Source organism: Cervus elaphus, chromosome 18 (genome assembly GCF_910594005.1).
Source record: "Cervus elaphus chromosome 18, mCerEla1.1, whole genome shotgun sequence".
In the NCBI taxonomy this organism is placed as follows: Eukaryota; Metazoa; Chordata; class Mammalia; order Artiodactyla; family Cervidae; genus Cervus; species Cervus elaphus.
Genome location: NC_057832.1, coordinates 53,114,161 through 53,129,415, shown reverse-complemented (window position 1 = coordinate 53,129,415; position 15,255 = coordinate 53,114,161). Strand labels below are relative to the sequence as shown.

At 37.8% G+C, this 15,255-nt stretch overlaps 1 protein-coding gene across 1 annotated transcript; it reads right to left on the bottom strand.

Annotated features, from left to right (window-relative positions):
• Positions 1-186: 186 nt before the first annotated feature.
• PSMC2 (proteasome 26S subunit, ATPase 2) lies at positions 187-13,658 on the bottom strand. The gene is made up of 12 exons (XM_043873297.1): positions 13,503-13,658; positions 11,752-11,789; positions 11,111-11,192; positions 9,933-10,032; positions 5,551-5,682; positions 5,076-5,148; positions 4,623-4,718; positions 3,787-3,951; positions 2,825-2,912; positions 856-1,058; positions 535-631; positions 187-449 (listed from the first exon to the last, which is right to left on the bottom strand). The coding sequence occupies exons 1-12, from the start codon at positions 13,570-13,572 to the stop codon at positions 292-294; spliced, it is 1,302 nt and encodes a 433-aa protein (XP_043729232.1). The 5' UTR covers positions 13,573-13,658; the 3' UTR covers positions 187-291.
• Between the last annotated feature and the right edge of the window lie 1,597 nt (positions 13,659-15,255).

Below are 15,255 nucleotides of genomic sequence, written 5' to 3'. Positions count from 1 at the left end.
GAGGTAATATAGGTACAGCACCCTGCCAGCATATGTCTAGAACATATGTGGTCAAAGTGAGCACTTTACAATTTGGAACCTTTAAATGGTTAGTGAGTCCAAAAACAGCTTTCCTGTCTAATGGCATTAAATATCACCCTTTATTGTACCGCAGAGAAAAAAAAAAAGATATCGGGGAAGAAAGCATACAATTTTGAAAACCATTTATTTTGTGTGTGAAATGGTTATTAAGAAACCTGTATAAGGTCAGGATTCCAACGAAAAGAGATGTTTTCACAAACACGGCCGGGCTCAGTTGTATGTCATGTAGCGGGGAGTAGCACTGAACTTGGCGTAGGACTTAATGACCTTATTGACAGCTTCCAGGAAGTCCTTCTCAGTAGCGATTTTTCGCCGTGCTCGGATGGCAAACATCCCAGCTTCTGTGCAGACGCTTCTGATCTCAGCACCTTTCACACAAAAGAAAGCAACAGGCTTCAGTAAAGCCACCCAGACAGCCAGGCCGACAAACAGAAGCAAGACCTGCCCACCTACCAGTGCTGTTTGGACACAGTCGTGCTAGCAATTCAAATCTGATGTCTCTTTCAACACTCATTGAACGGGCATGAATCTTGAAAATGTGAGTCCGACCCTGAAAATAGGGAAAGTGACAATGTTAAAATGGAAAATAGCACAGGAAGGAAAAAATTTCAAGAATCCCTTTTCTAAAGTGAAATGATGGCTGATTCATGTCAATGTATGACATAAACCACTACAATATTGTAAAGTAATTAGCCTCCAGCTAGTAAAAATAAATGGGAAAAAAAAAATCCAAAAAAAAAAAATAAAATAAATAAAGTGAAATGATGTTCCCACCTCTAGATCAGGTAAGCTAAACTCAATCTTCCTGTCCAATCTCCCCGGCCTCATGAGCGCTGGGTCCAGAGTGTCAGGTCTGTTTGTAGCCATCAGCACTTTAATGTTGCCTCGAGGATCAAACCCATCCAGCTGATTGATCAGTTCCAACATGGTCCTCTGCACTTCATTGTCACCCCCAGCACCATCGTCAAACCGAGCCCCTGAGAAGACAGGAGGAAAGACATGATCTTCACATTCACTCAGAGAAGCACTCTGTCTGGTGAATATCACACCCTCCAGCCCAAAGGAACCTCTCAGTTATAAGTAAATTTTGTGCTTTACACAAAACTAATTAGAAAGGGTTCATCATAGGTTTATTTAACATAGGTTCTTTTAAGTATTTTTTAAAATCTTCTTTAAGCAATTTTGTTTTCTAAGTCACTCAAGAACACCTCCATTGTTTGACACAATATACACCTGGACTAGGTAACAAAAATATATGCAAACTTTAGCACTATAATGGTATTTGATTATATGTAAGAAAATGCCACGCTCTTCTAAAATTCTCAAAACTGTCAAAAATATGGCTAAATCCATAATACAGCAGAACTGTAACAGCTTACTGTCACACCAATTTGGATATATTAAAATACTCTAGTGTCAACACTCGTCTTCATTTCAATCAGTACAGTGCAAAAAAAGACCTCCGGATATATATTTTTTCATTTTAAAATTGTACAAATACATACTGTTGTATTAATGTATTATGTACAGTATCAAACACCAAAATGAAAAATTGTTAAAATGAGATTAAATATGAACCAAAATTCCCGTACTTCCTTCCAATACCCTAATACAGTTTTATACAAAACTATACCCTAATAGTTTTATATAAAATCCACTTTGGAAACCATGGATTCAGAGCATCCTCATATCATAAGGCTTATTCCAAAGGTATTACAAAAATGACATCAAAGTCACCACACCACATCTATAGACTGGTCAAATTACGGCCCTTGAACATTTACTAAAGAATGTCCAAAGCCCACCAACACCCATCAAGTCTAAAAGCAAGGCTAACAACCAGTCCCCAACCAGTGCTACAGTGTCCACTATATCTTTCGTCACTGAGTTCATTAAATCACAACTGTCTAATGACGTAACACTTCAGGAGCTAACAGGGATTATTACTTGTATAGACTGTAACAACAGCCAAGGAACAACAGAACAGTATAGAGTTTTCAAAGTCTATCACATTTCTTACTTACTTCAAGCTTCTCAAAAACCCATGAAATAAAGCTGTAATTACTCTTTTTATAAGAGAAGCAAACTGGAGCTCAGAGTTAGTTAAGACAACTGGTTTAGATCACACAGCTAATATTGTATTTCATCAAATCTATGAAGCCAGTAATATTATTTTATGTACATTTTATGAACTAAGTAAAGTTGCTCAGTCGTATCCGACTCTTTGCGACCCCATGGACTGTAGCCTACCAGGCTCCTCTGTCCATGGGATTTTCCAGGCAAGAATACTGGAGTGGGTTGCCATTTCCTTCTCCAGGGGATCTTCCTGACCCAGGGACTGAACCTGGGTCTCCAGCATTGCAGACAGATGCTTTACCATCTGAGCCACTAGGGAAGCCCATTTTATGAACTACTACCAATTAAATTATGCCTCAACTGCTTTCTGATTCAATTAAGTGAAGCTGTATCTCAAGTAAGGAGTTGCCAAAGTGTGAAAATACGAGTTCTGTGAATGAAATTGGGAAAGTTCAAAGATAAAGGCTGAGAAAAACCAATGCTATTTAATGCTTTTCCCCTTTATGGCGTAGTCCTACTATTAGATCTGTGGCTCTCATGGGCCAAAGCTCATAAAAGAGTTGAAATTAAAAATTTCACGCAAGATTAACATATCAGGGACCTCCACACATACTACTATAGAATCCTCATGAAACTCAGTCCTAAAGTTCTGAGATACCATTCATACCTCCAATTGCATCAATTTCATCAAAAAAGATAAGGCAGGCTTTCTTTGTTCTGGCCATTTCAAAGAGCTCTCGAACCATTCGAGCCCCCTAATGAAAAAAATAATTTGTTAATTCAGACCTGGTCTAAAATCTTCTTAATAGGTATGCTTCAAACTTTTCAGTATTTCCTACAAGTATCAACTATCATTACCTAAAATTTTTTCACAAAGATTAAAGTGTGTTACCTATTCCATCAAATTAATCTCACTAGGTTTAAAGCACTATTAAGTAATTTCATGATTCTGTCCTTATTAAATAGTCAATAACTTTAAGACTTGAAGAGATGAAATTAACACAATTAAATAAAGGTACCATTTCAAACAATAAAACTTGCAGAAATAAAAGAATCTGAGCACTTGGCATTTCTGTTCACTGAATTTGATTTGTAAGTTTTGATCAAAGAATAAAAGTATATCTCCACATATGAAGATCCTTTTCTAATTCTCATTTTAAGTATACTAATCATTAATGTTTCAATGTAATATATTCAGCCCTAAACTTACTCCCTAATGAAAAAAAAAGTCTGTCTGTTATGTGTACATACACCCCTCCACACACACATATGTAGACAATCTCTGGTCTCTTCATCAAAAGAACATAAAACACGGCCCCTGAAGTAAATACACTTTCTAATACACTCTCTGGGCATTGCTGGGGTATTTATCTTATAAACCAAATCTGTAGAAAATGGCACCCTTCAGTAGGGAGCATACTGATAAAAAATGTTAAGCAGTTGTTTATTTCCAAATAAGTACAAGGGAAGACTAGTGGCTTCTAGACTTTTAACTACTAATTACAATCCATCAATCAAAACATTTCAGGTCTCAAGCTTCTGATGTGGAACCACCATTTTAATTTCATCTATGCTTTATAAATCTTTCATAGAGCTACATATTCCTTGATTATGATCAATTTACTTTACCTCACCAACATACTTCTGTACAAGTTCAGATCCAATAACTCGAATGAAGCAAGCATCAGTCCTGTTAGCAACTGCCCGAGCACAGAGTGTCTTGCCGGTACCCGGTGGACCAAAGAGCAGCACCCCCTTGGGAGGCTCAATGCCAAGGTTAACAAACCTCTCTGGCTGTGAAGGAGACATAATTTTTACACTTACCACTTCTCTATGATAAAAACAAGACTATCTCTACATCAATATTTTTAAACCAAAATTATTAAGTCCACAACTTATGCATTTGATCTAAATAAGAATTTTACTTATTCTATGATATAAGATCCAGACTCATTAATACCCAAGGCTTAATGGCTTTTAAAGATATCCTACTATCCAGGGTTGACAAAAACACTTTTTTCCCCTAATTTAAAAAAAAAAGTGTTTAAATAACATAAGTATTATCTCATATTTACTATCTTGGTTTTTTGCATTATCCCCCCCCAAGCTTAATTTGATTCAATTTAAGACCATTTCTTCTTGATTTCATTAAAACACATTGCTTCTTTTATAATAACCTACTATAACATATTTAAGATATTTATAAAGGTTATATCTCAACCTCCCTTGTCACTCTAAATAGATTTTTCTTTTTTGAATAGGGTTGGCTGCTCAATCCTTTTGCCTTCTCTTCTGGAACTTACCAATTCTCCACGCCTTTACCCTCTACCCCATCAAAATTTTTTATTTAGGAAAATAAAAATATTTAAAGTGAATATATAGGCAGAATTTTAGTGCACAGTAGGCAAAAGGCTATCATATCTTTGTACAAAGAAATTTAAAAAGCAACAGTCTCAACCACTTACATGAAGCAGTGGGGTCTCAACTACTTCTCGAAGTTTCTCAATCTGCTCCTTACAGCCACCCACATCACTGTATGTAACATCAGGTTTTTCCTCCACCTATGAGAAGGACGAAAATGTACAACATAGAGCCACACGCTTTTGAATACTAATTGTTCTATCCAGTAGAGTAGACCCAATACCCTAAAGAAAAATCAAGACTTATACCAAGTAAGAATTTTAATAAAAATTGAATACACTGCTGATGTCCTAGACTCAAAAGCTGTACTACCTGTTATAACACTACGTGAGAGATGAACTAGTAAAAGACAGATGAACTTTCTCATCTGAAAAAATCTCTTCAGTATACATGCACACATTAACATTTTTTATCAGTTAAAACTTTCAACACTTTTTGAGATGAATGCAACTGTATTCAAATTCATGCCATTCCTTTCCCCTCCCGCAGTTTCTTACCTGCATCATGGTAACTGTTGGGTCAATCTTAGGAGGCAGTGGAATGTGAATCTGATACTTATTTCTGTCCACACTAAAGAGGTAAAAAAAGATCCTCACTAACACATACAAAAAAAATACTGAATTATCATGTGTTCTACATACATTAATTACATTAACTCACTTAGTCCTTATAACCATCCTAGGGCAAGTGCTTCCTCCACCTACACCATGTCACCTTAAATAGACAGGCAAAGTCAACTCTAAAATTTTGTACTTACTTTAATCCTGACATTTGAGGCCATGAAAGGCTAAGTAGGGGTGGGAGGTCAGGAAGCAGATGCAGAAGAAAGGATATTCAACCACAGTCCTCTACTAGATTACCCCCTGGTAATCCATGACACCCAGTTCATTCACTCAAAAGAAAGTCAAGGACGTGAATGTGACATGGCATTTTTAATGAAAGATGAGTATTTACTGTAGATAGAAACCTTACCCAACTCGCATCCCTTCTTCAATGTCGGTAGGTGCCACCTGATCACTGAGGTCCACCACAAACTTGGCAAACTGCTTCACATTGATAATGTACTTCGGGTCCTCTGAGTCAGCATTGATTATCTTTGTGCATCTAACATGGCAAAAGGCTTGATTAGAGTAAGGAACCTGAACCACTAATAATGAGTTGAAGTAACTGGATTCTCTCCTGGGCAAGCCGTACACTACTGAGCAGGTGTAAACTGCAGAAACTGGGCCACTGTTAAGGATCCCTCTCTACAGAATATGCTCAGTCCCAGGGGTCTGCTCAGCTTTAGTCAAGCCAGTAAAATTTCAGAAGATATATTCCCCTGTAAAATTAAACCCAAATAGTTCATCATTAGGAAGTTCCCTTTCTTGATTTTCATAACGATGTCCCTTTATTAGTGATACTCCTCTGTATCTTCAGGCATTCTCCCTTTTATTTTTCTTATTAAAAGTTGTCATCTTGTCTTATATCATGTTTTCTTAAATCTGTTTTCATTTTTCCCTGAGTTTATATTTCAAACTCATTTTTACTGTTGCTGCTATTTTTAACTTAAATATATTTCTTCCTATGGGTTATGGTGAAAGTGAATTTGCTATCCCACGTACATCACAGGTGTAGAAGGAAATGGCAACCCACTCCAGTATTCTTGCCTGGAGAATCCCAGGGATGGAGGAGCCTAGTGGGCTGCTGTCTATGGGGTCGCACAGAGTCGGACACAACTGAAGCAACTTAGCAGCAGCAGCAGCATACATCACAGGAGAAAGTAATCTATTCCCTATTTGCTATACTATCTGCTTACAGAAGAAACACAAAAACAAACAGAACTCATATGAGAAAAAGCTTATAAGCTATCACAACAAATACAGGGAAATACAAAATAGTCTCTGGAATGTGCATTTAGGCAGAGCTAAGAGTAAGGTAAAGAACGCTTTGTCCTTGCAGCATAAATTGTGGACAGGACTCCGTTTTCTGTTATTAGCCAAAGTCTACCAGGGAAGTATAATTTTAAATAAAGTATCCATCACTACTTTATCTGACAGACCCTGCCAACACAGATTTTTTTAATCCTCAGCTGAGAAAGTATGTATTACACGGACCTCAACTTGCAGAGCGTTGAAGTAAGGACTTTTGAAACCTGTTCATCCTTAAAAGCAAAGAGAACACTGGCAAAAACAGTCCAAATCAACATTCTCAGAATTCTGGAAATTAACTACAGGTTTAGGAAAAAAAAAAAAAAAGGCTAAATCCCAGTAAGAACAGTGAGTGTTTTGCATTTAAACTCACTTTAATCCCATAGCCCTCTCCCCACCTTTGCGGAAGACTTGAAAGCTAACAGCCTCCCAGCCATGGTGAAGGTGGGAACAAGGAGCCTCCCAGGGGGAAGGCAGGGATGAAGAAACAGATCTCCTCCAAAAGCCCAGCCTCAGAGAACTCCTGACCTGTCTGACAGCTAGCTAAAAAGTTCTCAGCATTTGTTTTTATCTGACCTGACTCAGAGTTCACTGTCTACAGACGCCCTCCCCACAGGGCATTTATTGGAAACAATCAGTGGCAGTTACTTAACATCAACTGTCTGAAGCAGCATTTACCAGTTGGGGATAACAAAAGGTTGACCAAAAAACTTCAAATCAACAGAAACAAACCCTGGGGAAAGGAGAAATCTGAGTTCCAAAACTGACGTCAGTTTCCATCAAACAGTTATGAGACACAAAGACAAGTAAGATACGGCCCATACACAGGGGAAAGGCAGTCCGAAAGAAGACACTGGTCTTACTAAACAGAATCTTTAATCCGTGTCATAAATGTTTTTGTTTAAAACCAAAGGAAACCATGTCTAAAGAATTAGTGGGAAGTGTGAGAACAATGTCTTACCCAACAGAGAATACCAAGGAAGAGAGAAATTAGACTGGAATATTATTTGGCTATAAAGAATGATGTTCTGATACAAGCTACAACATGAATGAAGCTTAAAACATTATGTGAAGCTAAAGTCAGAAACAAAGGGTGATACATTACATGATTACATTTACATGAAATATCCAGGATAGGCAAATCCATACAGAGAGAGTAGATTAGTAGCTGCCATGTCCTAAGAGAAAGGGGAACAGGGGCAGTTAATGTGTTTGGGTTTTGTTTGGAGGTGGTGAAAATATTTGGCAGAGGGTAAAACAGAAGGTACCAAGAAATGCTGGGGCAAGGGGTAGGATGGTGGCAGTGGTGGTACTAACTTGACTGAAAATGAGGCGGGTGTGGAGGTGAGACGGGAAGGGCGATTAAACGTAAGTGAACCTGCTGTTGACATTCCCTAGACCCCTACCTCCACTGTTCTTCCAAAATATTGGAGATTGGAAACAACAGGAGACAGAAGACAACTTCTCTAGGAAAAATGACCGTCAAAACAAAAAGATCTAAAGATACTGACACTGAAGGCTCCCCAACTAAACATTCAATCATATAAGCTACAGTGATGTTTAGGACAGACATGCTTCACTGCCGAATCTAGAGCATCTATCAGCTTTTTTGCCTCCCACTAAAACAGAAGCCCAAAGATTATCAGACATCTAGCATAAAAGACACACACCATGCAAACCAGTACAGCCACTATGGAAGAACAGTGTGAAGATTCCTTAAAACACTGGAAATAGAACTGCCACACAACCCAGCAATCCCACTGCTGGGCACACACACCGAGAAAACCAGAACTCAAAGAGACACGTGCACCCCAGTGTTCACTGCAGCACTGTTTACAATAGCCAGGACATGGAAGCAACCTAGATGTCCATCAGCAGACAAATGGATAAGAAAGCTGTGGTACGTATACACAATGGAATATCACTCAGCTATAAAAAAGAATGCATTTGAGTCAGTTCTAATGAGGTGGATGAAACTGGAGCCTATTATACAAAGTGAAGTAAGTCAAAAAGAAATATACCAATAGAGTATATTAATTCTGTATAATTCTGTATCATATAATATGTGTACATTAACACACATATATATGGAATTTAGAAAGATGGTTAACGACAACCCTATATGCAAGACAGCAAGAGACACAGATGTAAAGAACAGACTTTTGGACTCTGTAGAAGGCGAGGGTGGGATGACTTGACAGAATAGCATTAAAACATGTATATTACCATATGTGAGATGACCAGTCCAAGTCTGATGCATGAAACAGGGCAAAGCCGATGCACCGGGACGACTCAGAGGGATGGGATGGGGAGGGGAGGGGGAGGGGGGGCTTGGGACAGGAGGACACATGTACACCTGTGGCTGATTCATGTCAATGTATGGCAAAAACCACCACAATATTGTAAAGTAATTAGCCTCCAATTAAAATAAATAAATTTTTTAAAAAAAGACACCAAGCAAGAAACGAGGGAAAAACCATCTTAGAGGAAACAGAAACCTTCCAGTTTAGGCTTAGCTTCCTTAGAGACGACAACAACATATTATGACCGTGATATGAGAACAGGACATTCAAAAAGCAAAACATATACACCGAAAGAAAGAAAAGCTCTCAGAAATTAAAAACTTAAGTGACAGGGGGAACAAAATCAATACATGGACTCAAAGTTAAGAAAAGATCACGAAAAAGTAGATCAAAAAGACACAGAAAAGCAGGAAAGAAAGATTAGCGTATCCAAACAATCCAGTATCAGTAACAAAAGTCCAGAACAGAGGACCAAGAAAATGCAAAGAAATCATTTACCAAGAGTTTCAAGAAAATCTACATACTGAAGGACATGAAAGCCCAGCACCACAGATAAAAAAAATGTTTAATAAGAAGTAGGTATCAAAAAAAAAAAAAAAAAGAAGTAGGTATCATACTAGTCATTAGCACAATACAAATTAAAGTGAGCTGGGTTTTTTGCCCAAGTGGCAAAAGTGTAAAAATCAATAATCACGTATCTTAACACTGATCAGGCAAATATACATTTCGAGTTTAAACTGGCCGAACCATTTTTTTCTCCACACATTTCAAAACATACCTCTGTCCCCGTTCCACTTCTAGTAAGCTATGCTATAGGTATGTATGCACATACCCAGAAAAATACTTAACATGAGTGTCCAAAGGAGCACTGATGTCTGAACATCATCACTTATGAACAGTGAGGAGGGAAAAGGAGGTTTTTGTATTTTGCTCTGTATTTTCCTATATCATTTAAATCTTTTATATGATTATGTCTTTGCCTATTTCTTGAATTATTATTAAAAGCATAAAATTTTAACCCCAGATACTTTTGGAGAAAGCTTTATTTACTTGGAATATGGAATAAAAATTCTTTATGAACTATTGCCTTATACTCAAAAGTACAGATAAAAAATAAATTTCCAGAGACCACTATGCGTACCTCGCAACCTGCAAAGGCTGCTCACTCTGGAGTGTTTGCTTATCCGCAGCCAAATCCCAGAGTGCTGGTGGAGCCAGGCCAGTGTCAGACTCTTTAATACCTACATAAAGAAAGATCACAAAACTCACTGAAATGTACTGCAAGCTTTCTCAACCTCAGCAATACTCACATTTCGGACTGAGTAACTGGTTGCTGGCGTCGTCCTGTGCATCCCAGAACGGCTGGGAGCATCCCTGGCCTCTAGCCCACTACATCACTAGCACCACTTCCCCGTCAAGATAGGAGAATCAAGAGGAGTCCAGATACTGCCGAATGTCCTAGGGGGATCACCCCAAGTGAAAACTACTGCCCCAAAGGACACATAGGCCAAAAATGTAATGCCACGTTTGACATTTTTTTGTGCAGGTCAAATACTATAAAACTTCACCACTCAAGTTCTCAAGAAGAAAAGTTAACTACTAGGCTACAGTCTGCTTACTTCAAGCAATAAATACCATGTAAGATTATATTTTTATTCAAGAAATTCTGACTTGTTTATTAGAGTCTATTGAACTTGGCCTTGACCAACAGAAACATTACTTGCTTAAAGGATGATGTTTCTTAATTGCTAAGCATTAAACTTGCTTGTAGAAGTAGTGAGAGAGATTATTAAATGAGATGCAATTTCTTAACAGATAAGGGGAATTTTTTTTTTTTTACATTTCATTTTTTAGTTTATTCTCTGTGAAAATAAAGTTACACATACTGCTTTACACACTTCGGCAGAAATAATACATAATTTAAATCTGGAAGACTGGATTTTATAATACTCCTTGTTAGCAATTAAGAGTAGAATAGGGATGACTAACAGTAGACATAAAAAACTTTAAAAAGTGAAAGAAAAAAGGAAACAATAATAAAAACTTAGAGTGTATTAGTTTAGTGCATAATGGATTTTTGTGGTTAATATGGAATTTTGGCGCTGATTCTATGGAAGAATTCTCTTCTATTTTGGCTTTTAAAGTGAAAACAAACTATAAGAGGAATAGCATATTTATTTGTAGCAAATAGTTTTTGGTAAAGGATGACTTTTTTAAAATGTATGATTAATTAAAGAGTAACATTTGTATTTCCGCTCCTTTAATATAATTAAACCATTACACATAAAGAAAGGAAACAGGAATAAAATATATTTATACCGGTGAGCTCATTAATTTTCTTGAGAAGTTGTTGAATGTCATCTTCAACCTGTTTGATCTGCCTAGAGTAAGTGCTCTGACCCTAGGAGATAAAGGATATCAACAATTTATTAAACTATATTAACAAAAACTTTTAAGTTACATTGTAATAGCTCTTATTGTCCTAAAGCTTGTAAAATGAAAGTAGAGAGTTTCTTATTTTCAGAACAATTCCTGAACCAACCTATACCCCCCCAAGCAGGCAACACACCATTTTCATGCAAGATAATGAATGAACGTGATACCTGAAATTATCTAAAATTGAGGCCCATTTCTATGCATTAAAACTTAGCATTTAAAAAAAAAAAAAAAAAAAACTTAGCATTTCAGTTAATTCATTTTCATACATTTTCAATACAGTAAATGTTTGTGTAAATTATTTCAAATATCTTTCCATTTAGTATCACACTTTAATTACAAATAGTATAAAAATGATGTATAAGCTTCTGATTTATTCTAGATAGAAACTGTAGATATTTAACATTTTTCAGTGAAGATTAAACTGCTGAAAGTCTCTTCTAACTATTCTGGAAACACAATACCAACAGAGTCCTTACTTCAACACAAAACATCTGTATTTTGTAGATACTGAAAAGACTTACATAAGTTTTCAGCAAGGCGATATCCCCTTCATCCAGCGCTAAAAGAAGAGAGATAACACATGAAATTCAAACAAAAGAAACTTGAGCTTACAATTTTTTCTGTTCAATTCAAACTACACCAAATCAGAAGAACTGTGCAAAGTTGTAGTGATATAAATATAACCATCAATTAGTTCCTGGACTCAAGGAACTTTTATCTAACTGGGCGAAGGCAGATTCTTAACATTATATAAAATAGCTTCAGAGTGATATGACATAACAAGAACCGAGAGCCCAAAGACTTTAAGAATCAAAACGACTTGAGTCCCAGCAGGGTCATGCATTTGCTAAGTTACCTTGGAAAAACCACTTAATTTCTCTGAGCATCAGTTTTCTCACCTGAAAGAACATTAGCCTCAGTGTTTCCTTAAGATCAAGTAAGACATGAATTTAGAAACATAAAAAATTCTACACATGTTAGTTATAACTGTATCCAAGGGATAAACCTGTTAATATGTTTACAGAATTATAACATCCAGAGAAATACACAGATGAAATGTTAAATCAATGACTAAGTTTTCCACTGGGTGACTGAGCACCTCTTTCAAGGAAAGAGTGAGATGAAAGTGGAGAGGAAATGCTTCTTTGAGGGGTGGGTGACTATTAAGAAGACAGGATGCTAGGAGAGGTTGAACTTGTTCAGAAAGAAAAGAGTTAAGAGAAAACAAAAAGCAAAAAACCACCATAAGAACATTTTAAAATAACCTATAAGAAGCAAAACAGCATAAACATGAGAATGCAAAAGGAAAGAAATCATGAAGGAAAGTGTTGCGGGTAAAGGGTCAAGTGATATGGTCTCTAAGGAGAGTAATCCAGCATTGTCTATAAAAATGTCAAAAAGGAAAAACTTCAACTGCATTTCTAAAATTTACCCTACAGCTTGTGTTTGTGCATGTGCTAAGAGTTACATGAACAAGGTTATTCATCGCTCTATAATGGCCGACAGATTAGAAGAAAACGAAATGTCCATCAATGATGATTAATTCATACGTGACTGAACGTCCAATAATCTGGATTTTATACAGTTCACACTGACTCTATATAATGATATAAACTCTTAAAACATACTAAGATTTTTTTAAAAAAGCAAGATGTACAGAAAGTTACATTTATGTTTTTCTTTTTTTAAAAAGAATAGGAATATATAAGCAAACTTGCTTGTATGTACACAGAAAATGTATAGAAAGATGAGGCAAAATGGCAACATCAGCTTCCTCTGTGGAGGGATGGCCGCGGTCAAGGATGACGCTTTTCAATTTATCTTTTTCTCTTTGGGGTTTTGAATCATGTGAATGCATTACCTAGTCAAAGGAATTTTTTTTTTTTACAGTTATGTCTCAGGATCCTGGCGCTGCAATGATAGCAGCAAGTTGTCACTTGAGGGGGCGGAGGGACGGAAAAGAGGGTCCAGGGAAGCAACCACCACCAGGCGGGGAAGTTTTCAAGGCCTGCAAGACCAAGTGGAGTGCGTGATTTCTTCAAGGCCTGAGAGCTGCATGTGAATAAACATTTCATTCAGCGAGAGATGAACACAAGACGGGGGACAGAAAGAGGGGAGAGAGCAGACCAGCCGGTTAACCCGGCTGCCGCACCAGACTAAATCACCAGCGGCACAAAAGCGTCAGAGCCAACCTGGAATCCACTGCCCTCCCCCCACGCCGGGCCAAGACCGGTCCTGACGCGGCCCGGAGCCCCCGCCTGTGTCAACTCACCTCGGATGGGCTTGTCGTCCTTCTCATCTTCTTTAGTTTTCCTCTGATCAGCACCGAGGTAATCAGGCATTTTAAGGGCTCCAAGTACCTCAGCTCGGTGATTACACAGCACCTTCCTCGCTTCCGGTGGTGCCCCCACCTTTCCCTTCCTCACCGGAAGTAAAGCCGGCTCCGCGGGCCTTTTTACTGCGGCGCCAGGCAAAAGAGCGCCGTGGGCGTCACTCGCTGGCGTTGCACCCGGCGAAGCGGGGAAGGGGGAAGATATCCCAGTTTGAGGGCGAACGTCGCTCTCGTTCAGCCTCTCACTGTGGCGAGATCCCTCAGCAACAGATTTCAAGACCAATACAGGCTCAGGTTGCTGAGTTTAAATCCTGCTTTAGTCATTTACGCTGTACTTTGGGGTAACTTCTTTAATCTCTGTGCTTTAATTTTCCTCTTGACCTCAGAGTATTGTGGAGGCATTAAACAACGACGTTTGTAAAGTACCTGGCTTATTAGATATGCAGTGAGTAGTGGTTTGTTTTATAGAGTGAACGTAAATTGAAGTTGTTCATTAATTTGATGTTAACGACGGATCGGGAGGTAAATTGTTGCCATTTTTGAGCTCGCTGCTAAGGAGTGGTACCGTCTTCAGATACAGGGAAGTCAGAGAAAACAGGTTTTGAAAGAAATGAATTCAGGAGATGAGGAACAGAAGAGAGCAATTAGGAGACAATTGTAGAATTTAGAGAAGAAAAAAAAAAAGCCTGACCTTTCTGTACACAGCAGTGAAAAGGCAATCTACAGACTGGAAGAAGATACTTGTAAGTCATGTATCTAATAAAGGGTTAACATACAGAATATATAAAAGACTAAAACTTGGTCCAAAGGTTAGAACTGGAGGTCCAGAAATTGGGACGCAGAGCTTTTTCACTGTGGGAGCCCATGTTCAATCCCTGGTGGGAGATCTAAGATCCTCTAAGCTATGTGGTGTCTTCAAAAGAGAATAGAAAAAACTAAAAAACTCAGGACAAAACCTGATTCTTTGAATAGACAATGTACTTGAATGGATATCTCTCCAAAGAAGTTCTACAAATGGTCAACAAGCACAGGAAAAGATGTTCAGCATCATTAGGCCCTGAGGAAATGCAAATCAGAACTATGAAACATTCTTTCATACCTGTTAGAATGGTTATTATCAAGAAAAAGGGGAAAAAAAGTGTTGGTGAGGATGTGGAGAAAATGGAAACCTTGTGTCTAGCTATAGAAATATTTAAAAGGTGTAACTACAATGGAAAACAGTATGGCAGTACCTCAGAAAGTTAAAAATGGAATGGTCACATGACCCAGCAATTCCAGTTCTGGGTATATACACACAAGAATACACACAAGCAGGGTCTCAGAGAGATAGTTGTACCTCCATATTAGTAGCAACGTTATTCATGATACTTGAAAGGTGGAAGCAACCCAGTCAACAGATGAATGCATAAATAAGATGTACATACAATGGAATATTATTCAGCCTTAAAAAGAAAAAAATCTGACACATAACCACTTGTGAGGAAATTATGCTAAGGGAATAGTCACAAGAAAACAAATAGTGTATGATTCCACTTATAGGAGGTACCTATAGGGGTCAAATTCAGAGATGGAAAGTTAAATGATGGTTGATGGGGGCATGGGGTGGTGGAAATGGGGAGTTGTTATTTAACACCATGAGTTTCAGTTTTGCAAGATGAAAAGAGTACTGGAGATTGGGTGCACAACAGAGTGA